The following is a 22,165-nucleotide window of genomic DNA, read 5'->3' on the forward strand; positions in this document are numbered from 1 at the left end:
GCCCTTAGAACGATATTCTTACGCTTCGCAGTGGATCGTTGATAGCAAGCTGTCTGGAGCTCCTTGCCTGCGATGGTTAGGGTACCCTCCTAATCCCCTGGCTGTATGTCAGTAATCCCCACCAGAGACACTATTAATGCTTGACTGACAGGCGGGGGAGCGTGCCTCGCTCGCTGAGCGTAGCGTTAATCGCCCCCCCCCCCGTCCAAGGTCAAGCAACACACAAGTTCCTGTTTGACTAGCTTCCTAGAATAAATGGGTACTACACAGTCACACACATACAGCTCAGACTTTATCGTTGGACACAGCAATGTTGAAGCAAACAGAGACCAGATCATGATCTACCAAGCGGTGTGTAATTCAACATTAATTTGTTTTAATTTTTTTTATACCCGGGTAGCCACTGCTGTCCAGTCTGCCCAGACTGGGCCCCACACTGGCAGTACTAGGAGGGCGTCTGCCAACAGCTAACGCGGTCCTCAACGAGTATTCAATTAGCATGCCTTATACCGGGCGAATTCGAGGGCCATGTTTTATTAATAAGCGTCAATTCGTTTTTAATGAGTGTTTAAAAGACAAAATTGCTGAGCAACTCACCCGAAGCAGTGACTGTAAATGAGCTGAAAACATCAGCGTTTGCCCTAATTAGCAAGCCTTGTTAACTTCACAAAAGTTTTCCAAATCCCAAACGCAATGGATTCCAGGTAATACGATTGATAGACTTAACTAACGAGAAAGAAAGAAAATTACAAATTAAGCTACCCTACATTTCTCAAGCCTGCCCTGGACTGGAGTGAGCCCCCTTTCTCTCAGGGGGTTGAGGGAGGGAAGGAATGAAGCAGTTCAGTCTCTGTGCCTCTATTGTTACATTTATCGTTAATAAAATAAAAAGTGCCCCTTTAATTACATTTAATTACAGCATAACCTGTTTTAAAATAGCAACACATGCATAGAATAGTTGACCAGGTGATTTTTTTTCTGCCAGTTAAAACACTAGGATCATTCAAACACAGACCAGGACAGTCTACCAGGGTTACAAACCATGCTGCCTTCAAAACACTCCTTAGGATACACTAAGTAGATTTACGTTACAATGTTACAGGGGCAATTTAACAAGTGCACTGTTTCTGACGTGAGATAAAATTAGGGTTCAAAACTGGGACTATCGCAGTATGCCGAGGACGCCTGGGAACCCTAGATAGATAGACAGATAGATAAAAAGGTAGGCAGATAGCTATATAGATAGACAGACAGATAGATACATAGATAGATAGAGATAGACAGATATAGATAGATAGATAGATAGATAGATAGATAGATAGACAGATAGATAAAGACAGATATATAGATTTGAGAGACAAATAGACAGATATACACATACATGGGTTTAGTGCGTACAAATGTATCGTATTGCATTAACAATCAAATATAAAATAGCATTGTACAGTTTGCTTCACAGCGCTGCAGAAAAATCCAAAGACACTTCTCAAATCAGCAGTGTGTTGATTAGATCTATTCACAACTAAGCGTCTTAATTAGATCCCCACGCGGTCACAGGGAAGGCGTCATATCGAACGTGCTGGGAGCGATAATGCAAAATTGTGAAGAATGCTGGAAAGCTGATGTTTTCGCATTAGTCACCAAAAGTGATACTTACACCCCCCCTCCCCCCACACACATGTAAACTCGCGAAGTAGCAAATTTAAATAATTCAACCAAAAAAAACACATAACAGGAGCTGTACTTATGGAATTTGACACATTTTAAATCAATATTTCTTCACAGGAAAAAAAAAAAAAACAACTAATTAAATCCTTTTTTTTTTGGCTACAAACTGCTGCGTCGTGTTTTGAGGACAGCCGAGAGACGGGTTCCTGTAAATCAGAGCTGTGAAATTTCACGCCGGCTGTGAAGCTCCACGCATGGAAAACTGAGCTACTTTACCATCACTGCGAGGAGAAAAAAAAAACACCCAAGAACTTGATCATTTTCAGGCTTCAGTTTCATCCGAAGGGTTGCATCTGCAGAATGAACAGAAGCATCTAAACACGACTTCTGCTCACAAAAACAGTTGTCATAACAATATAGTTAAAGATAGAATTAAAGCAACAGGTCAATGATGCCAGCTCAGAACGCTCCAAAAAATGCAATCATCAAACGTGGGCAACGGCTCTTAGACTTAAAATCAAACTGCAGGACAGGTCCAGTAGTTTGACCCGCTGTGCCGAGGTCTTCTGACTGCTTGTTATCTCCATGCAAACGTGTCACACTCGGAGAGCGCTCTCTTAGCTTCATGGCCCCGGCTCTCTGGAGCTCTCGCCCAGCTTCAGGGCGCCTACAGTCGCTCGCTTCAAAACAACTCCCTCGCTCTCCGTGCTCTTCAAGCCGGGTATCTGTTATTAGCTGCTGTCTAAATTTGCTATTTCAGGTTTTTCACTCCCTCTTATTCGTGTGATTCTGTGTGACACATCCACAGTGTCTAGAATTCACATCCTAGCCTTGTATTTAGTGTATTATGCCTGTATTTAATGTATCTGCATTGTGTTATATGCTGTTTGTATTGAATGCGCTCTGCCCTGTATTTCACTGTATTTAATGTATCTGCATTGTGTTATATGCTGTTTGTATTGAGTGTGCTCTGCCCTGTATTTCACTGTATTTAATGTATCTGCATTGTGTTATATGCTGTTTGTATTGAGTGTGCTCTGCCCTGTATTTCACTGTATTTAATGTATCTGCATTGTGTTATATGCTGTTTGTATTGAGTGTGCTCTGCCCTGTATTTCACTGTATTTAATGTATCTGCATTGTGTTATATGCTGTTTGTATTGAATGTGCTCTGCCCTGTATTTCACTGTATTTAATGTATCTGCATTGTGTTATATGCTGTTTGTATTGAGTGTGCTCTGCCCTGTATTTCACTGTATTTAATGTATCTGCATTGTGTTATATGCTGTTTGTATTGAATGCGCTCTGCCCTGTATTTCACTGTATTTAATGTATCTGCATTGTGTTATATGCTGTTTGTATTGAGTGTGCTCTGCCCTGTATTTCACTGTATTTAATGTATCTGCATTGTGTTATATGCTGTTTGTATTGAATGTGCTCTGCCCTGTATTTCACTGTATTTAATGTATCTGCATTGTGTTATATGCTGTTTGTATTGAGTGTGCTCTGCCCTGTATTTCACTGTATTTAATGTATCTGCATTGTGTTATATGCTGTTTGTATTGAGTGTGCTCTGCCCTGTATTTCACTGTATTTAATGTATCTGCATTGTGTTATATGCTGTTTGTATTGAGTGTGCTCTGCCCTGTATTTCACTGTATTTAATGTATCTGCATTGTGTTATATGCTGTTTGTATTGAGTGTGCTCTGCCCTGTATTTCACTGTATTTAATGTATCTGCATTGTGTTATATGCTGTTTGTATTGAGTGTGCTCTGCCCTGTATTTCACTGTATTTAATGTATCTGCATTGTGTTATATGCTGTTTGTATTGAATGTGCTCTGCCCTGTATTTCACTGTATTTAATGTATCTGCATTGTGTTATATGCTGTTTGTATTGAATGTGCTCTGCCCTGTATTTCACTGTATTTAATGTATCTGCATTGTGTTATATGCTGTTTGTATTGAGTGTGCTCTGCCCTGTATTTCACTGTATTTAATGTATCTGCATTGTGTTATATGCTGTTTGTATTGAGTGTGCTCTGCCCTGTATTTCACTGTATTTAATGTATCTGCATTGTGTTATATGCTGTTTGTATTGAGTGTGCTCTGCCCTGTATTTCACTGTATTTAATGTATCTGCATTGTGTTATATGCTGTTTGTATTGAGTGTGCTCTGCCCTGTATTTCACTGTATTTAATGTATCTGCATTGTGTTATATGCTGTTTGTATTGACTGTGCTCTGCCCTGTATTTCACTGTATTTAATGTATCTGCATTGTGTTATATGCTGTTTGTATTGAATGCGCTCTGCCCTGTATTTCACTGTATTTAATGTATCTGCATTGTGTTATATGCTGTTTGTATTGAATGCGCTCTGCCCTGTATTTCACTGTATTTAATGCATTATGCATTGATCCTCACTATCTTGTAAAGCGTTTTGTGATGGCGCTCCACTATGAAAGGCGCTATAGAAAATAAAGATTGACTGATTGAGTTTTATATAGATAGATAGATATATAGACAGAACTATAGATAGATAGCACTTCGCTATAGGAATAAAAATCAAACATCACACGTGATCATATATAGCGCACAAATAAAGATATTTTTTTTTTCTGTGGCTGTACAAATAATATTGTAATATAAATATTTACAGCCATTGCAATGTAAATGTATTTCTTCATTGTGTGTTTATCTCGAAGCGGGGCTACGCAGCACTGCTCTGCTCTCCCTGCTGAAAAGGCAGCGGCCGGGCGGGACCCCGGAGCGCGATGTTGAAGCGAAGCCCGCTTGCTTTCTCTTATCCAAATTGTAAAAATCTTGCCCGCACATGTCTGGAGATTTCATTTGTTTTAGGCGGGGGAATGTTTCTGTCGTGTTTCACACCCACTAATATAAGCTGCCCGTGTTGATCACAGCCCCACGAAGTGACAAACTGGTCAGGTGTGAAAGTTTTTAAAAAAAATATGGGCACAAGTCCTTTTTTTTAAAATAGATAATGTTGAATAAAAACGCAGCTCTTGCTGAAATCGCATGGGCGTTACATACAGGGAACACAGGCTGCGGGTTCAAGGCAGCACCGAACGTGCTGGCCAGACTGGCCGTTCTAGAAGGCTTGATCCGTTCCAGAACGGGTCAATGCCTCTGCATATACAATCCACTTCTATAGATATTAATGCATAGAAAAGTCAAGTGTTATTTCTTTCTGAATTCCCGAAACTAGACCCGGGTACAAAAGCACTTATAAATATGAATATTCATACAAAAGTTATCTCTCTCTCTCTCTTTGAATGTTCTCTACTTCAATTCTTAATTCATGCAAAAAAAAAAAAAAAAAAAAAACGCGCGGAAAAATTAATTTAAATAATTTCACGGGTCGTGTTCAAACAAGTTCGTTTCTTTAAGCGACAGCAAGAAGGAAGACCAAAAAAAAAAAAAAACCCCGTTGCTAGTACTGTACTTTTCAGCCAGCGAGCTTGCACCATGTGTGCGCTCTGAGAGGGTTTCTTTACAATACTGCAGGACCCGGAGCAGCGCCGCCGCCGCTGCTGCTCATCCCACTCGGCGTGACGCTTGTGAACCATGCCGGTCCTCTGCGGGACACAGCCGAGCCGAGCCGAGCCGAGCCGAGCCGCGCAAAACGGCCAGGCTTGGTCATTCACCATCCGCAGGACAGGCAGCTCCGATCGGACGTTTGGCATCAGCCTTGCACTGATTCTGCTCGCAAGCTGCTGGATAATGTTACCTTGTTAACAGATTCAATTCCACAGCGCTTTTTAAAATAGTTTTGCCATAAACTTCCCTGAAAAAAAAAAAAAAAAAAAAAAACACTGACCAATTAAAAAACGTGGTATTTCGAAATATGAACGAACCACCTGTATATGGCATCGGGTAGACTTTATTTGCGACAGCATTTTGTAGTTTTAAATAAAAAAAAAAAAAAAAATCTTAATTATGGTCCTGTAGTTTGTAGTTTTTAAACTTGTGTTCAGAGCTGCAGATTCACAACTTCCAAAGGATCAAAGATGCATCGTGAAAGGTTTCCTTTAAAAGTTGAAGAAACAACATAACCAACTAACTTAACATCAATACAAAAGACCAAGAATGTATTTCTCAAGCAAACTGCGAGGCAGCTTTGAAAGAGAGGGATCTCACTCACATAATACACGCCTGGAAAAAAACATCATAATCTAAAACTTATGAATCAATTCAACACTGCAAACGTGACTCAGCTGAGTCTAACAGTCTGGAAAGGTAGCGCATACAAGAAAGATATCGAACATCAAAAACACGAAAATATAATAACAATAATAATGCTACTCCACTCACCTTGTGTTTAATGAATTCCAGTATATTGGCTCCAGGTTTGATGCGCCGCCTATATCCATTGTGAAGAATATGATCAGCCCGAAACCGCTCAGAGCAGCGCTCCGCCAGCCCATCGCTCTCTCCCTGGCCAGTATATTTATACAGAAAGGGGGCAGATATAAAAATTAATATATAGTCTCGTTAGACTTGTATAGATTTCCTTTGTGGCTTTGTCAACTCCTGGACAACTTGAGGGCCCAGCAGGTCCGCGTCTGAAGTGACTGATGATTACCGGCTCAAATAATAATAATATTAAAATAATATAAAATAATAATAATATAATAGGTTAAAATTGTTCTGCGTTTTTCCCACTTTCTTCAATTCAAAAGATTTGAATTCCGAAGTTTTTTGTCTCCAAACTTTAAAAAAAATCCCAGTTTGAAAATGTTAGGGTCAATTCGACTACTAAGCTATCCCAGAAAAAAAAAAAATTTTATATATATAAGTGGGAGAGTTGAAGCCATTTTATTCCCCCTCCTCAACTTCGGTTGTTTGCACACACACACACACACACAAAAATAATAATAACAAAAATATATATCTATATATAAAATATTTGCAAAACTATCCACACATGCGCTGACCACTTTGAGCCATTCTATTGGTAAAACGTGTCTCCGGGAAAGGCGAGGCAAAACAACACTTGATAAATATGATTATGAGGTTAAGGTTGCTGGAGCCAAATTCTGCACGAAATGTGAGCATAAAAATGCTAAGAGCGTCCGCCAGACTGACTCTGCACCGCGGCCTCGTCTCTCATGTATCTCCCGGTCTTTGGACAACCTTTCTCGGGTCGTTTTCTCTCTCTCTCTGTCTTCTTACTCGCTGGCTTTGCGTTGCTCACAATCCTGTTTTCATTACCGTGTGTGTGTCTGTGTTTTGGCGAAGAAAAAAAAAAAAAAAAAAAAAAAAAAAAAACCCTATTCTCTTCTCTCTCGATTCATTCCCCGACCCGGACTGGATTTGTGTTGAAACGCGGAGCCGGAGCGCTGCGAAGCCCGCATTCCAAAACTAAACCCAGGAAAACCAGCGCCTTCAGCTCTGGAGCGCTTGAGGAACCAAGGCGAGCGTCGGGGAGAAAACCCGGAGTGGCGTTTTTCAGACACAACCCTACCACGCTTACAGTGGATCTGGAGCCTCGGGGATTTTAAAGGTTAGGGCGCACCCAGGGAGGTAGTCAGTAACCGAACACGAAACACACACACACACGTATATATGTACCCTGCTATATATGTACCCTGCACCCCTCTGCTCCTCTGGGCTCTACCCTGCTCCCATGTGTTGTGCCCTGCTCCCCTATGCTCTACTCTGCTCCCCTGGGCTCTACCCTGCTCCCCTGTGCTCTACTCTGCTCCCCTGGGCTCTACTCTGTTCCCCTGTGCTGTACCCTGCTCCCCTGTGCTCTACTCTGCTCCCCTGTGCTGTACCCTGCTCCCCTGTGCTGTACCCTGCTCCCCTGTGCTGTACCCTGCTCCCCTGTGCTGTACCCTGCTCCCCTGTGCTGTACCCTGCTCCCCTGTGCTGTACCCTGCTCCCCTGTGCTGTACCCGGCTCCCCTGTGCTGTCCCCTGCTCCCCTGTGCTGTACCCGGCTCCCTTGTGCTGTCCCCTGCTCCCCTGTGCTGTACCCGGCTCCCTTGTGCTGTACCCTGCTCCCCTGTGCTGTCCCCTGCTCCCCTGGGCTCTACCCTGCTCCCCTGTGCTGTACCTGGGTCTCGCTGAAGTTTGCATCAACTGCAATTATTTCCAAGTCTGCCACGGTGCGCATTAGTATTTGGGACAGGGACGTTTTGCAGCAGCACTTTACAAGAAGATAATTTTATCTCAGGAAAGAAGCGAGAGAGACAGTTACAAATACTCCCTGACAGAAGAGAGACAGCACAGCGCTATTATTAAACGATGCGGAGGCAGACAAACAGCGCAGCTTCCACAGCCAGTGACGTGGGTAACTCCTGCCGGCCTGCGTTCCAGAACCAAAAACAAAACAAAAAAACAAAACAAAAAACAAAACAGTCTGTGTCGCCCTCTTGCGGACCTACTGTGAACTGCGGCCCAATTGAGTTAAATAGCTTCAAATGGTATTTAATAAATTATTAACATTTCCTTTTTGGTCTGGTTCGCATTGCATTTTTCTCTGTATATTTTAGCTTGTCTAGAGACTACTAACTGCCAGCCTGACCTTACTTTCAAATTTTTATTAATATACTTTACCAAGCTTTATAAGGGTTAGTTTATCATGGTTTGTTTTTTATATGCTTCACCAGACCTGTCTGTGCTTTACAATGCTTTCCTATGCTTTACCATACCTCTCTGTGCTTTACAATGCTTCCCTATGCTTCACCAGACCTCTCTGTGCTTTACAATGCTTCACCATCCCTCTCAGTGCTTTACAATGCTTTCCTATGCTTTACCATACCTCTATGTGCTTTACAATGCTTCCCTATGCTTTACCAGACCTCTTTGTGCTTTACAATGCTTCCCTATGCTTTACCAGGCCTCTCTGTGCTTTACAATGCTTCCCTATGCTTTACCAGACCTCTCTGTGCTTTACAATGCTTCCCTATGCTTTACCAGACCTCTCTGTGCTTTACAATGCTTCCCTATGCTTTACCAGACCTCTCTGTGCTTTACAATGCTTCCCTATGCTTTACCAGACCTCTCTGTGCTTTACAATGCTTCCCTATGCTTTACCAGACCTCTCTGTGCTTTACAATGCTTCCCTATGCTTTACCAGACCTCTTTGTGCTTTACAATGCTTCCCTATGCTTTACCAGGCCTCTCTGTGCTTTACAATGCTTCCCTATGCTTTACCAGACCTCTCTGTGCTTTACAATGCTTCCCTATGCTTTTGCTATGGGAAAGATGCCATTAAAAAGATTTAAATCTGCACACAAAAAAACCCATACATTTCCATTGGGCAGTTTCAATCACAGAGCAGGGGTGGCTGTAATTGTCAGCTAAACCCCACCAAGTGTTAATCAGTCCATTCAAACACACTTTAAATGACTGTCTCTTTCCTCCCAGGACGGCTGCAGATCCATTGTCAATCAATAAGGGGGTGATTACCTTTTAGCACTGACTAGCTTCACTTCTGGGGAAACACAGCCCTGTTTTTGGAAACACATTTCTGTATGCTTGTATTCCCAATAGCTCCTGCTACAGCATCACTGCTCCCCTGTGTTTTGGTTTGTCCTCCACTTCGGCATTGACAGATTTGTCACATGCAGCACTGTAGGTATGTAGAAGGTTTGAACTGCTGTCACATCCTGTTCTGTAGGTCAGTCTCACTCTAACGCTCCCCGGCCATTTCATTAGGACTGGATCGGGTCTGGCATGGTCCTGGTGGGGGGCATGTTCTCCTGGTATACCCCTTGATGACTCAGAGAGGCTGAATGAAGAGTTTACTGCACCAGCGCAGTCGGTCCTCTCCACCACACACTGCTGAAGCAGCAATAGTGCATATTGTAGCTTGATTTGTGTGTTTTAGCTTCACTTTAATTAATCGTTTGTCATGGATTTGTATCTCAATGTGGGATCTGAACTGAGGGGCACTAGACCTCTTCCCTTCTCTCCCTCCCCTCTATCTCCCCCCTCTCTCTCCCTTCTCTCCCCCCTCCCATCTATCTCCCCCTTACCTCTCTCTCCCCTCTATCTCCTCTTCTCCCCCCTTTCCTCCCTGCTCCCCCTCTTCCCTCTCCCCTTTTTTCTCTCGGTAACAGTGCATATCTACCGCTGCCCCACATCCGCTAAAGAAAAAAAAACAAAAAAACAATAATATTTATTTTTTTGTCACAATCTGGCGTGCTTGTGGCGTCTACTGTTCTGCATCCTGAATCCAGCAGCGCAGATGTTTTTTAGACAAACCGCACGTTGTACATGTCCTACTGGCAGCTGGGATGGGGGGGGGGGGGGGTACATGCGGCTGCCTGGGTTTCATTAGAGAAGGAATTCCCTTCTCTTCGATCTGTGCCGATAAACAAGACGCTTCAAAATGCCGTTAAATGCAGTTTCATATCGATACCTTACCAGACTTTAAATACGGCACGCATTATGAAAACAGCACATTCCATTACCTGTCTGCAAAAGGACCCCTTGCAGTAACAAGTTACTGAAAAATGGAATCAGATTACAATTACAAATTATTGAAAAATGTAACCAGACTACAGTAACACGTTACATATCAAGCATTACACCCCTAGTGCTGGGTAGAGTATGATAACAGGATCTGTACGGATATTTATCAACGTTTCCTGCATCACGTCCATTTCAGAGGTGACACCATGCCAAGACAAAATAAAAACACTCCCAGTGCCACGTTCGCCTGTTTCCAGTTCCCAGTTCCCAGTTTGCTGGTCTCTTGTTTGCTGGGTCGCTTTGCCAGCGGCACTTCCCAGTTCAGACTCTGTACCTCAAGCCTGCCCTGGACTGGAGGGAGACCCCTTTCTCTTAGGGGGGTGAGGGAGGGAGGGAGCAGTTCAGTCTCCATGCCTCAAGCCTGCCCTGGACTGGAGGGAGCGCCCTGTCTCTTAGGGGGGGTGAGAGAGGGAGGGAGCAGTTCAGTCTCCATGTCTCAAGCCTTCCCTGGACTGGAGGGAGCACCCTGTCTCTTAGGGGGGTGAGGGAGGGAGGGAGCAGTTCAGTCTCGTGCTTCAAGTCTTCCCTGGACACACTAAGTGCATGGCCTGTAATGTTGCCATTAAACATGACTGCATTGTTTCACCATGCATTACTCAGATACACAGAAGAAAAAAAACTTTTTCTAAAGCAACTGTAACATTAACACAGCAAAGCTGAATAATGAATATTATTGAGAGATATTGAAAATGGGCTTATATAATATAATATAATATCATATAATATCATATAGTATAATATAATATCCTTCCATAGCTGGGGGACTTTCTTTTTTTTTTTTAATTATTTCTCTCAATTTCTTTTCATAAATGCAAGGACGGCAGATCAAGGGCTTATTTTTTAGATTGTACTGAAATGTAAAAGGATGGAACTGAAAAATAATCCAATCCACGTTCAACACCGCAGACACTAAACTAAACAAAGTTTAGATCACTGGGGCCCAGCGTTTACTCTCTCGCTCACTCAAGAACAAAACAGCCGTATTCAGGATGTTTGGTTCCCATATTGTAACATAAAGTTACTTAAAGACTAGCATAAACATTCTCAAATTGGATGGGGTCCAACCATAACATTATAATGCATGGAAAAGCATTGTAAAGCACAGAGAGGTCTGGTAAAGCATAGGGAAGCATTGTAAAGCACAGAGAGGTGTGGTAAAGCACAGGGAAGCATTGTAAAGCACAGAGAGGTCTGGTAAAGAACAGGGAAGCATTGTAAAGCACAGAGAGGTGTGGTAAAGCATAGGGAAGCATTGTTAAGCACAGAGGGGTGTGGTAAAGCATAGGGAAGAATTGCAAAGCACAGAGAGGTCTGGTAAAGCAAAGGGAAGCATTGTAAAGCACAGAGAGGTCTGGTAAAGCATAGGGAAGCATTGTAAAGCACAGAGAGGTCTGGTAAAGCATAGGGAAGCATTGTAAAGCACAGAGAGGTGTGGTAAAGCATAGGGAAGCATTGTAAAGCACAGAGAGGTCTGGTAAAGCATAGAGAAGCATTGTAAAGCACAGAGAGGTCTGGTAAAGCATAGAGAAGCATTGTAAAGCACAGAGAGTTGTGGTAAAGCATAGGGAAGCATTGTAAAGCACAGAGAGGTGTGGTAAAGCATAGGGAAGCATTGTAAAGCACAGAGAGGTCTGGTAAAGCATAGGGAAGCATTGTAAAGCACAGAGAGGTGTGGTAAAGCATAGGGAAGCATTGTAAAGCACAGAGAGGTCTGGTAAAGCATAGGGAAGCATTGTAAAGCACAGAGAGGTCTGGTAAAGCATAGGGAAGCATTGTAAAGCACAGAGAGGTCTGGTAAAGCATAGGGAAGCATTGTAAAGCACAGAGAGGTCTGGTAAAGCATAGGGAAGCATTGTAAAGCACAGAGGGGTCTGGTAAAGCATAGGGAAGCATTGTAAAGCACAGAGAGGTCTGGTAAAGCATAGGGAAGCATTGTAAAGCACAGAGAGGTCTGGTAAAGCATAGGGAAGCATTGTAAAGCACAGAGAGGTCTGGTAAAGCATAGGGAAGCACTGTAAAGCACAGAGAGGTGTGGTAAAGCATAGGGAAGCATTGTAAAGCACATAGAGGTATGGTAAAGCACAGGGAAGCATTGTAAAGCACAGAGAGGTATGATAAAGCATAGGGAAGCATTGTATAGCACAGGTCTGGTAAAGCATAGGGAAGCATGGTTGGTTTGCAATGCGTTCCCTATGGAGTGGCTCCAGGCTGTGTCTGTGGGGTGGAGATCTCGTCGGTCTGGACCCCGCGCTCTGACAGTCCCGCTGGCCTCCCCAGGGCCCGCAGCTCCAGCAGGTAATCGGAGTGCAGGCTGGAGTCCGTGAGGTCAATGAAGCGCCTGTAATTCACCTGGACCTCCTGCAGGCAGGACAGCAAGCACGCCATTGAAACGATTATTATTTTAATTGTATTATAATTATGAATTGGTCATTTAGCAAGCGCGTGGAAGCCTTGTAAAGCACAGAGAGGTCTGGTAAAGCACAGGGAAGCATTGTAAAGCACAGAGAGGTCTGGTAAAGCATAGGGAAGCATTGTAAAGCACAGAGAGGTCTGGTAAAGCACAGGGAAGCATTGTAAAGCACAGAGAGGTCTGGTAAAGCATAGGGAAGCATTGTAAAGCACAGAAAGGTCTGGTAAACCATAGGGAAGCATTGTAAAGCACAGAGAGGTCTGGTAAAGCACAGGGAAGCATTGTAAAGCACAGAGAGGTCTGGTAAAGCATAGGGAAGCATTGTAAAGCACAGAGAGGTCTGGTAAAGCATAGGGAAGCATTGTAAAGCACAGAGAGGTGTGGTAAAGCATAGGGAAGCATTGTAAAGCACAGAGAGGTCTGGTAAAGCATAGGGAAGCATTGTAAAGCACAGAGAGGTCTGGTAAAGCATGGGGAAGCATTGTAAAGCACAGAGAGGTCTGGTAAAGCATAGGGAAGCGTTGCAAAGCACAGAGAGGTCTGGTAAAGCATAGGGAAGCATTGTAAAGCACAGAGAGGTCTGGTAAAGCATGGGGAAGCATTGTAAAGCACAGAGAGGTCTGGTAAAGCATAGGGAAGCATTGTAAAGCACAGAGAGGTCTGGTAAAGCATAGGGAAGCATTGTAAAGCACAGAGAGGTCTGGTAAAGCATAGGGAAGCGTTGCAAAGCACAGAGAGGTCTGGTAAAGCATAGGGAAGCGTTGCAAAGCACAGAGAGGTCTGGTAAAGCATAGGGAAGCATTGCAAAGCACAGAGAGGTATGGTAAAGCATAGGGAAGCATTGTAAAGCACAGAGAGGTCTGGTAAAGCATAGGGAAGCATTGTAAAGCACAGAGAGGTCTGGTAAAGCATAGGAAAGCATTGTAAAGCACAGAGAGGTATGGTAAAGCATAAGGAAGCATTGTAAAGCACAGAGAGGGCTGGTAAAGTATATTAATAAATACAGCAAACCAGGGTAAACTGTAGTAAATGCACGATATAACCATGGGTAAAGCATGTGGGGAAAACTGCAAAAATACAGTTAGCTATAAACTGGTTAGCTAGTTTAGCCTTTCTTAGTTCTCAGGGTGAGTCAGTAATGTGTGACTCACGGCTCGCACACTTTATCAGCCGCCTTGCTCTTTACACACGGTCCCTGGAGGACGTCATTATTTTTCCAGCAGTGGAGGAGATGCTGTAAGCGACCCCTTAGGTCTTCCTGGCACGTGTTTCACCAGGCGTTCAGTTCTTTCTCTGTATCCTGTTTTCACCTACAGACTCGTCGCTACTCGCCCCAAGCCAAATTTAACCCCTAAAATCTATGTGCTTTACAATGCTTCACTATGCTTTACCAGACCTCTCTGTGCTTTACAATGCTTCCCTGTGCTTTACCAGACCTCTCTGTGCTTTACAATGCTTCCCCATGCTTTACCATACATCTCTGTGTTTTACAATGCTTCCCTGTGCTTTACCAGACCTCTCTGTGCTTTACAATGCTTCCCTGTGCTTTACCAGACCTCTCTGTGCTTTACAATGCTTCCCCATGCTTTACCATACATCTCTGTTCTTTACAATGCTTCACTATGCTTTACCAGACCTCTCTGTGCTTTACAATGCTTCCCTGTGCTTTACCAGACCTCTCTGTGCTTTACAATGCTTCCCCATGCTTTACCATACATCTCTGTTCTTTACAATGCTTCACTATGCTTTACCAGACCTCTCTGTGCTTTACAATGCTTCCCTATGCTTTACCACACCTCTCTGTGCTTTACAATGCTTCCCTATGCTTTACCAGACCTCTCTGTGCTTTACAATGCTTCCCTATGCTTTACCAGACCTCTCTGTGCTTTACAATGCTTCCCTATGCTTTACCAGACTTCTCTGTGCTTTAATACACGTGGCCATGCTTTTACTAAGGGGGATATTTTTATAAGGGGAATATTATATACAAATCTGCGCTCCACTGCAGTGGATCAGCACTCCCAGAGTTAATTAAGGTGAGCCCGTTACTGTGTGATCCAGCCAAGCCATTGTCTAGCACAGCGATAGAGACGTCACAGCACAGAATCAGGAGATAAGGCAGCACAGTTTAGGATGCCAGTGATAACAAGGCTTATTTCAAATGAGTGCAGTTCCTAAACTGTGCAGGGCACCTCCCTCCTGGAAAGAACAAGTCACTCCGCAGGAAAATAAAACAGGGTTATAAATTCCCTGGCGCTAGGAATGCCACGGGCGACGTGCCAGAGGAAAACTCAATCACAAACGGAATTCAGAAAAGTACCCAAGCTCCTCCAGAGGCGTCTCTGATCTCCTGTATACACCTGCCTGCATGAAAACCACAGTGACTTGCAGATGCCTGTTCTGAGAACCCTGAGCCAATTCTGAGGTTCCGAGTTCCAGTTCTAAAAGGCTGCATTGTCTACCAGGTTCAGTCTGGGTACAGACAGCAGTGTGCAAATCTAGCAGCTCAAGATGTGTCCTTAATCTCCTTTATATACCTGCCTGCATGAGAACACCTCGGGTGGGAGAATTTCAATTTCCACCTCGGTAAATCAGGCTCTCGTGATGGGTGGAAATGTTAGACAGCTTTGTGCTTTTAATTAGGCAAACAACTTCTAAAAGGTCTTGGGCATTTTTCCGTTTGGTGGCTGTGTGTTGCTTTTCTCTTACTGTTTCAAATGAATTGCATGTGTGGCCTATTCAAGTCAACAGTAATTCTGCCTATTTTGACAAAAGATTTTCAGCAACAGCGATCTGATTTCATCCAGCCAATCAAATCCACTGGAGACATGGGGAGGGTGTTCAAGCAGAACTACACACGGCTGAAAAGAAATTCTATTCGCGCAAGACTTTATATTTAAAAAGAGCGCCCTTTTATTCTGAAACACCGGGAACGTTAAAATAATAATAATACTAATAGTAATAATAATAATAATAATAATACCAGATTCAGTGCTTTTAGATGCGTTCCCCTGCCAGTAGGGGAGAATGCACAACGATAAAATAACCGTTTTCCATTCTCAAACTGTTATTATCTTTAACAGAGTGTACTGATTGATATATTATTGATCGTTGTGGCTTGTATCAGCATCGATCGTCTTGCCCTGCGGGCTGAGAGATGTCGGTTTTGTTTTGCGGTGAGCAATCGAAAGAAAGAAAAATCTAACGAGAAATCAGATTCTTGCTTTTTAAAAAATAAAGCTTTCTCAGTCTATGTGTGATAATGATTCAGCCCCCCGCTTTCTGAACTGAAGTTATCCGCGGCTACAAACCACAGCTGCCAAATCCCTTTGCTCAAATACAGCCCGCCGACGCCCCCTGCTGCCGAAACTCAGCAAAAATTTGCAGAAGACACACTATAGCTGTAACGAATCTCACATTTTTCAATGTGGTGTGTCTGGGAAAACTACAAAGCTGTGTGCAATTCAATATGTTAAGGGAACTTTACTCAGCAGGTATCGTTTGACTTTATGAAGCAAAATTAGTTCATTCTATATAGAGGGTGATGCAAAACTTCTGACCAGAGCTGTACCTCTCAGAGCTGTATCTGCTAGAGGCGTTACTGAAAGAGAACGGTCGTTCAATATTTCGTTTTTTACCTTAAACGCCTTCTCGTACTCCATCTTCTCCCTCGTCACTCCGCAGAGCTGCTGTCTGAGCCCAGATATTCTGGAAGACATTATTATTATTATTATTATTATTATTATTATTATTAATAATAATAATGTATTTGTCAGATGACTTTATCCCAGGCGACTCACAGGTGTTACAGGGCAGCACAGGGTTACAGTGCAAGATTAGAACACTGGCTTATTATTTCCTTGCATCTCACTGGCCAGTACCCTACAATACCTTTCAATCGATGGACAGGTAATTAAAAGTACAAGCTAATATTTTCGTATTTCATAAAAAAATGTAAAAAAAAAAAAAAATTCCTGTCTTTTATTTTTTGTAACAGTTGCCTCTCAGCACTCACTCCCCTGCCAGAAGCCGGAGCTCCTCTCTGTGTCTCTCCTCCTGCCTCTCTCTCTCCAGTGCTCCCTCTCTCTTGCAGTCTTGTCTGACCGCCTCCTCGGCTTCGCTCTGTCGCAGTGCAAACTCAGCCTGCAAAAGAGACAAACACACACACACACAGACATGCGCGCACGCACACACGCACACGCACACACACACGCACACACACACACGTATTTCAAAATCACCTTAACATGCATTAAATACAGCAGCTCAGTAAAGCTAAGTTATACGTTGGTCAGCATGTGTTACAGTGTTTTCTCTGTGTCGTTTTTGTTACTCAATAATTTTTGATGCTCAATAATTGTGCAAAAATTGAAACACAGGGACTGTATTGTGTTAACTAATTAACACCTTTGTTCCATCTAATTCATGTAAAGCACAGAGAGGTATGGTAAAGCATAGGGAAGCATTGTAAAGCACAGAGAGGTCTGGTAAAGCATAGGGAAGCATTGTAAAGCACAGAGAGGTCTGGTAAAGCACAGGGAAGCATTGTAAAGCACAGAGAGGTCTGGTAAAGCACAGGGAAGCATTGTAAAGCACAGAGAGGTCTGGTAAAGCACAGGGAAGCATTGTAAAGCACAGAGAGGTCTGGTAAAGCATAGGGAAGCATTGTAAAGCACAGAGAGGTCTGGTAAAGCATAGGGAAGCATTGTAAAGCACAGAGAGGTATGGTAAAGCATAGGGAAGCATTGTAAAGCACAGAGAGGTCTGGTAAAGCATAGGGAAGCATTGTAAAGCACAGAGAGGTCTGGTAAAGCATAGGCAAGCATTGTAAAGCACAGAGAGGTCTGGTAAAGCATAGGGAAGCATTGTAAAGCACAGAGAGGTCTGGTAAAGCACAGGGAAGCATTGTAAAGCACAGAGAGGTGTGGTAAAGCACAGGGAAGCATTGTAAAGCACAGAGAGGTCTGGTAAAGCATAGGAAAGCATTGCAAAGCACAGAGAGGTCTGGTAAAGCATAGGGAAGCATTGTAAAGCACAGAGAGGTCTGGTAAAGCATAGGGAAGCATTGTAAAGCACAGAGAGGTCTGGTAAAGCATAGGGAAGCATTGTAAAGCACAGAGAGGTCTGGTAAAGCATAGGGAAGCATTGTAAAGCACAGAGAGGTCTGGTAAAGCATAGGGAAGCATTGTAAAGCACAGAGAGGTCTGGTAAAGCACAGGGAAGCATTGTAAAGCACAGAGAGGTGTGGTAAAGCACAGGGAAGCATTGTAAAGCACAGAGAGGTCTGGTAAAGCATAGGAAAGCATTGCAAAGCACAGAGAGGACTGGTAAAGCATAGGGAAGCATTGTAAAGCACAGAGAGGTCTGGTAAAGCATAGGGAAGCATTGTAAAGCACAGAGAGGTCTGGTAAAGCATAGGCAAGCATTGTAAAGCACAGAGAGGTCTGGTAAAGCATAGGGAAGCATTGTAAAGCACAGAGAGGTCTGGTAAAGCATAGGGAAGCATTGTAAAGCACAGAGAGGTGTGGTAAAGCATAGGGAAGCATTGTAAAGCACAGAGAGGTCTGGTAAAGCATAGGGAAGCATTGTAAAGCACAGAGAGGTCTGGTAAAGCATAGGGAAGCATTGTAAAGCACAGAGAGGTCTGGTAAAGCATAGGGAAGCATTGTAAAGCACAGAGAGGTCTGGTAAAGCATAGGGAAGCATTGTAAAGCACAGAGAGGTATGGTAAAGCATAGGGAAGCATTGTAAAGCACAGAGAGGTCTGGTAAAGCATAGGGAAGCATTGTAAAGCACAGAGAGGTCTGGTAAAGCACAGGGAAGCATTGTAAAGCACAGAGAGGTCTGGTAAAGCATAGGGAAGCATTGTAAAGCACAGAGAGGTCTGGTAAAGCACAGGGAAGCATTGTAAAGCACAGAGAGGTCTGGTAAAGCATAGGGAAGCATTGTAAAGCACAGAGAGGTGTGGTAAAGCATAGGGAAGCATTGTAAAGCACAGAGAGGTCTGGTAAAGCATAGGAAAGCATTGTAAAGCAGAGAGGTCTGGTAAAGCATAGGGAAGCATTGTAAAGCACAGAGAGGTTTGGTAAAGCATAGGGAAGCATTGTAAAGCACAGAGAGGTCTGGTAAAGCATAGGGAAGCATTGTAAAGCACAGAGGTCTGGTAAAGCATAGGGGAGCATTGTAAAGCACAGAGAGGTCTGGTAAAGCATAGGGAAGCATTGTAAAGCACAGAGAGGTCTGGTAAAGCACAGGAAAGCATTGTAAAGCACAGAGGTCTGGTAAAGCATAGGGAAGCATTTTAAAGCACAGAGAGGTCTGGTAAAGCATAGGGAAGCATTGTAAAGCACAGAGAGGTCTGGTAAAGCATAGGGAAGCATTGTAAAGCACAGAGAGGTGTGGTAAAGCATAGGAAAGCATTGTAAAGCACAGAGAGGTCTGGTAAAGCATATTAAAAAACAGGACTAACTAATTCATTACACAGCCATAGGAAAAGCCTGGGAGAACATAGGGATAGCTTAGTGTGGTGAGCTGTTATAAGGGTTACCTGTGCCTCTGCTAGCACCCTCCGCACCTCCCTCTGCTTCTCTGCCTCCGCCTCCTCTGCAAGCTGCAGCCTTAGAGCCCGGCAGGCGTCCTGCACTGCTCGCCTCTCGTCCTCCCTCTGCCTCTCCTCCAGGACTTGCGCTGCCTCCACTGCCTCTAACCTCAGCCTCTGGGAGAGCTGGTGCAGCCTCTCCTCCTCCAAGCGGTCTCTGTTCAGTAGAACCTCCTGGAACCGAGCCTCCAGAACCTGGGAAACACAGAGAGGTCTGGTAAAGCACAGGGAAGCATTGTAAAGCACAGAGAGGTCTGGTAAAGCATAGGGAAGCATTGTAAAGCACAGAGAGGTCTGGTAAAGCATAGGGAAGCATTGTAAAGCACAGAGAGGTCTGGTAAAGCACATTGTAAAGCACAGAGAGTCTGGTAAAGCATAGGGAAGCATTGTAAAGCACAGAGAGGTCTGGTAAAGCATAGGGAAGCATTGTAAAGCACAGAGAGGTCTGGTAAAGCATAGGGAAGCATTGTAAAGCACAGAGAGGTCTGGTAAAGCATAGGGAAGCATTGTAAAGCACAGAGAGGTCTGGTAAAGCATAGGGAAGCATTGTAAAGCACAGAGAGGTAAAGCCTGGTAAAGCATAGGTCTGGTAAAAAAAAAAAAAAAAAGGGTAAACAGACCCTTATCAAAAAGATCTAAATTATGTTCATAAAGTTATTTATTTATTTTAAATTATGTACTAATCATAAAACTGTAGGTGACGCAAAACTTTTAGCCAGAGCTGTACGTATCAGATATGAGCTTAAATAGCCGGTTCCTTGAAGAAAATCTTACTGAGACTGCAGTAACAGGAAAGACGGGCTGTACCTGTTTCTGCTGTTGCATGGCAAGCTCTCTCTCCCGCTCAGCGCCGGCTCTCAGCTCCTGCAATTCCTCCTCCAGCCTGCAGAGGGCGCTTGCCTCTGAGCCCTCCTCTTCCTCGTGCTCAGGGAGCGCGCCTCGCTCCTGCTCGCCCCCACACACGGGCGCAGTCTTCTTCTTTTTCTTAGTTTTCTGGAATTTATCTGCAATCACTGGAGTGTTTAGGAAACACACAGGAAACAGAGATAACATCGAACTAATTACAACCCTAAGCCGAACAAGCTGTTTATCCACCCTTAATACTGCAAAGCACAGAGAGGTCTGGTAAAGCATAGGAAAGCATTGTAAAGCAGAGAGAGGTCTGGTAAAGCATAGGGAAGCATTGTAAAGCACAGAGAGGTCTGGTAAAGCACATTGTAAAGCCCAGGAGGTCTGGTAAAGCATAGGGAAGCATTGTAAAGCACAGAGAGGTGTGGTAAAGCATAGGGAAGCATTGTAAAGCACAGAGAGGTCTGGTAAAGCATAGGGAAGCATTGTAAAGCACAGAGAGGTCTGGTAAAGCACAGGGAAGCATTGTAAAGCACAGAGAGGTGTGGTAAAGCATAGGGAAGCATTGTAAAGCACAGAGAGGTGTGGTAAAGCACAGGGAAGCATTGTAAAGCACAGAGAGGTCTGGTAAAGCATAGGGAAGCATTGTAAAGCACAGAGAGGTCTGGTAAAGCACAGGGAAGCATTGTAAAGCACAGAGAGGTCTGGTAAAGCACAGGGAAGCATTGTAAAGCACAGAGAGGTCTGGTAAAGCACAGGGAAGCATTGTAAAGCACAGAGAGGTCTGGTAAAGCATAGGGAAGCATTGTAAAGCACAGAGAGGTCTGGTAAAGCATAGGGAAGCATTGTAAAGCACAGAGAGGTCTGGTAAAGCACAGGGAAGCATTGTAAAGCACAGAGAGGTCTGGTAAAGCACAGGGAAGCATTGTAAAGCACAGAGAGGTGTGGTAAAGCACAGGGAAGCATTGTAAAGCACAGAGAGGTCTGGTAAAGCACAGGGAAGCATTGTAAAGCACAGAGAGGTCTGGTAAAGCACAGGGAAGCATTGTAAAGCACAGAGAGGTCTGGTAAAGCACAGGGAAGCATTGTAAAGCACAGAGAGGTGTGGTAAAGCATAGGGAAGCATTGTAAAGCACAGAGAGGTCTGGTAAAGCATAGGGAAGCATTGTAAAGCACAGAGAGGTCTGGTAAAGCATAGGAAGCATTGTAAAGCACAGATAAAGCATAGGGAAGCATTGTAAAGCACAGAGAGGTCTGGTAAAGCATAGGGAAGCATTGTAAAGCACAGAGAGGTCTGGTAAAGCACAGGGAAGACTTTTCAACTTCGGGTACTGAATATCTTGTGTGTACAGAAATGTAACTGGCGCCTGTAACTCACTCTCTTTGGTGCTGAAAAACTAACGATATCATTTTAAAAACGTGTTTTATTTGAGAACTGTAAAAAGTCATTGTGTGCTATTATAATTATTAACAACTATGGAGTAAAATATATTTTAAAAAATGAGGACAGGGGAGATTAAATCCGGCGACACGGATTTTTGCTATTTACCCAGTATGTGTCGGTGCGTCGCCCGCTGCGTCGACAGCGTGGTCCGGTTAACGATTCGTTCGAGTAGGTCGGTGTTCGAGGTCCCGGTGGGTCGCTTCAGAACCAGACTCGGGGATTCGGTTTGAACAGTGGCCATGGCTCCCAGCGTGGTCAACACAAGCTCCAGAGAGTTGCCGTGCAACCAGAAACACTGGGGATTTCTCAATTCAGCCACAAGATGGGGTGTTGTGCTAAAAGTAACATTGTAATAATCATATAATATCGAATCATGAATCCAGTAAATGCCACTGTAAAATGTATTAGGATAAGAGTCCAGCAGGGACTGTTATTAATGGGTCACTTAGCAGAGACGCTTTTATCCATAGACCAGAGACCAGGGGGGTGAACTCTGCATCATTAACAAGCTGCTGCTGCTGCAGAGTCTCTTCCAATAGGACCTTGCTTGTTTTATGTCTCATCCGAAGACCAATGCATAATATATTCAAGAAAACAAGTTATGTTTTAATTTCATAGAATTGTATTATTTATTTATTTGCATTACTTTTTTGTGTGGAATATTTTTGTATTTATTTTTCATAAAACCAAAC

General features: G+C 43.6%; 3 protein-coding genes across 4 annotated transcripts in view; all 3 read right to left on the reverse strand.

Moving 5' to 3' along the window:
• Positions 1-6,217, reverse strand: part of LOC121306502 (ephrin-B3-like) — a 45,433-nt gene extending 39,216 nt beyond the window's left edge. The window contains exon 1 of the mRNA XM_041238242.1: positions 6,001-6,217. Coding sequence (XP_041094176.1) covers positions 6,001-6,113 — 113 coding nt within the window. The 5' untranslated portion in view covers positions 6,114-6,217. The remainder of the gene's footprint in view (positions 1-6,000) is intronic.
• Positions 1-22,165, reverse strand: part of LOC121306486 (lysine-specific demethylase 6B-like) — a 665,627-nt gene that overhangs the window by 141,104 nt on the left and 502,358 nt on the right. The window lies entirely within an intron of this gene.
• si:dkey-111f13.5 (plectin) lies at positions 12,268-21,748 on the reverse strand. Of its 2 annotated transcripts, none has more exons than XM_041238244.1 (6): positions 21,579-21,748; positions 19,988-20,184; positions 19,130-19,375; positions 16,598-16,725; positions 16,221-16,290; positions 12,268-12,530 (listed from the first exon to the last, which is right to left on the reverse strand). In XM_041238244.1, exons 1-6 carry the CDS (start codon positions 21,712-21,714, stop codon positions 12,363-12,365), a joined length of 945 nt encoding a protein of 314 aa, XP_041094178.1. In that variant the 5' UTR covers positions 21,715-21,748; the 3' UTR covers positions 12,268-12,362. The 2 variants fall into 2 exon arrangements, with proteins under 2 accessions (XP_041094178.1, XP_041094177.1); XM_041238243.1 differs by having other exon boundaries at positions 19,988-20,193.

This window comes from Polyodon spathula, chromosome 48, assembly GCF_017654505.1.
Source record: "Polyodon spathula isolate WHYD16114869_AA chromosome 48, ASM1765450v1, whole genome shotgun sequence".
NCBI classification, from domain to species: Eukaryota; Metazoa; Chordata; class Actinopteri; order Acipenseriformes; family Polyodontidae; genus Polyodon; species Polyodon spathula.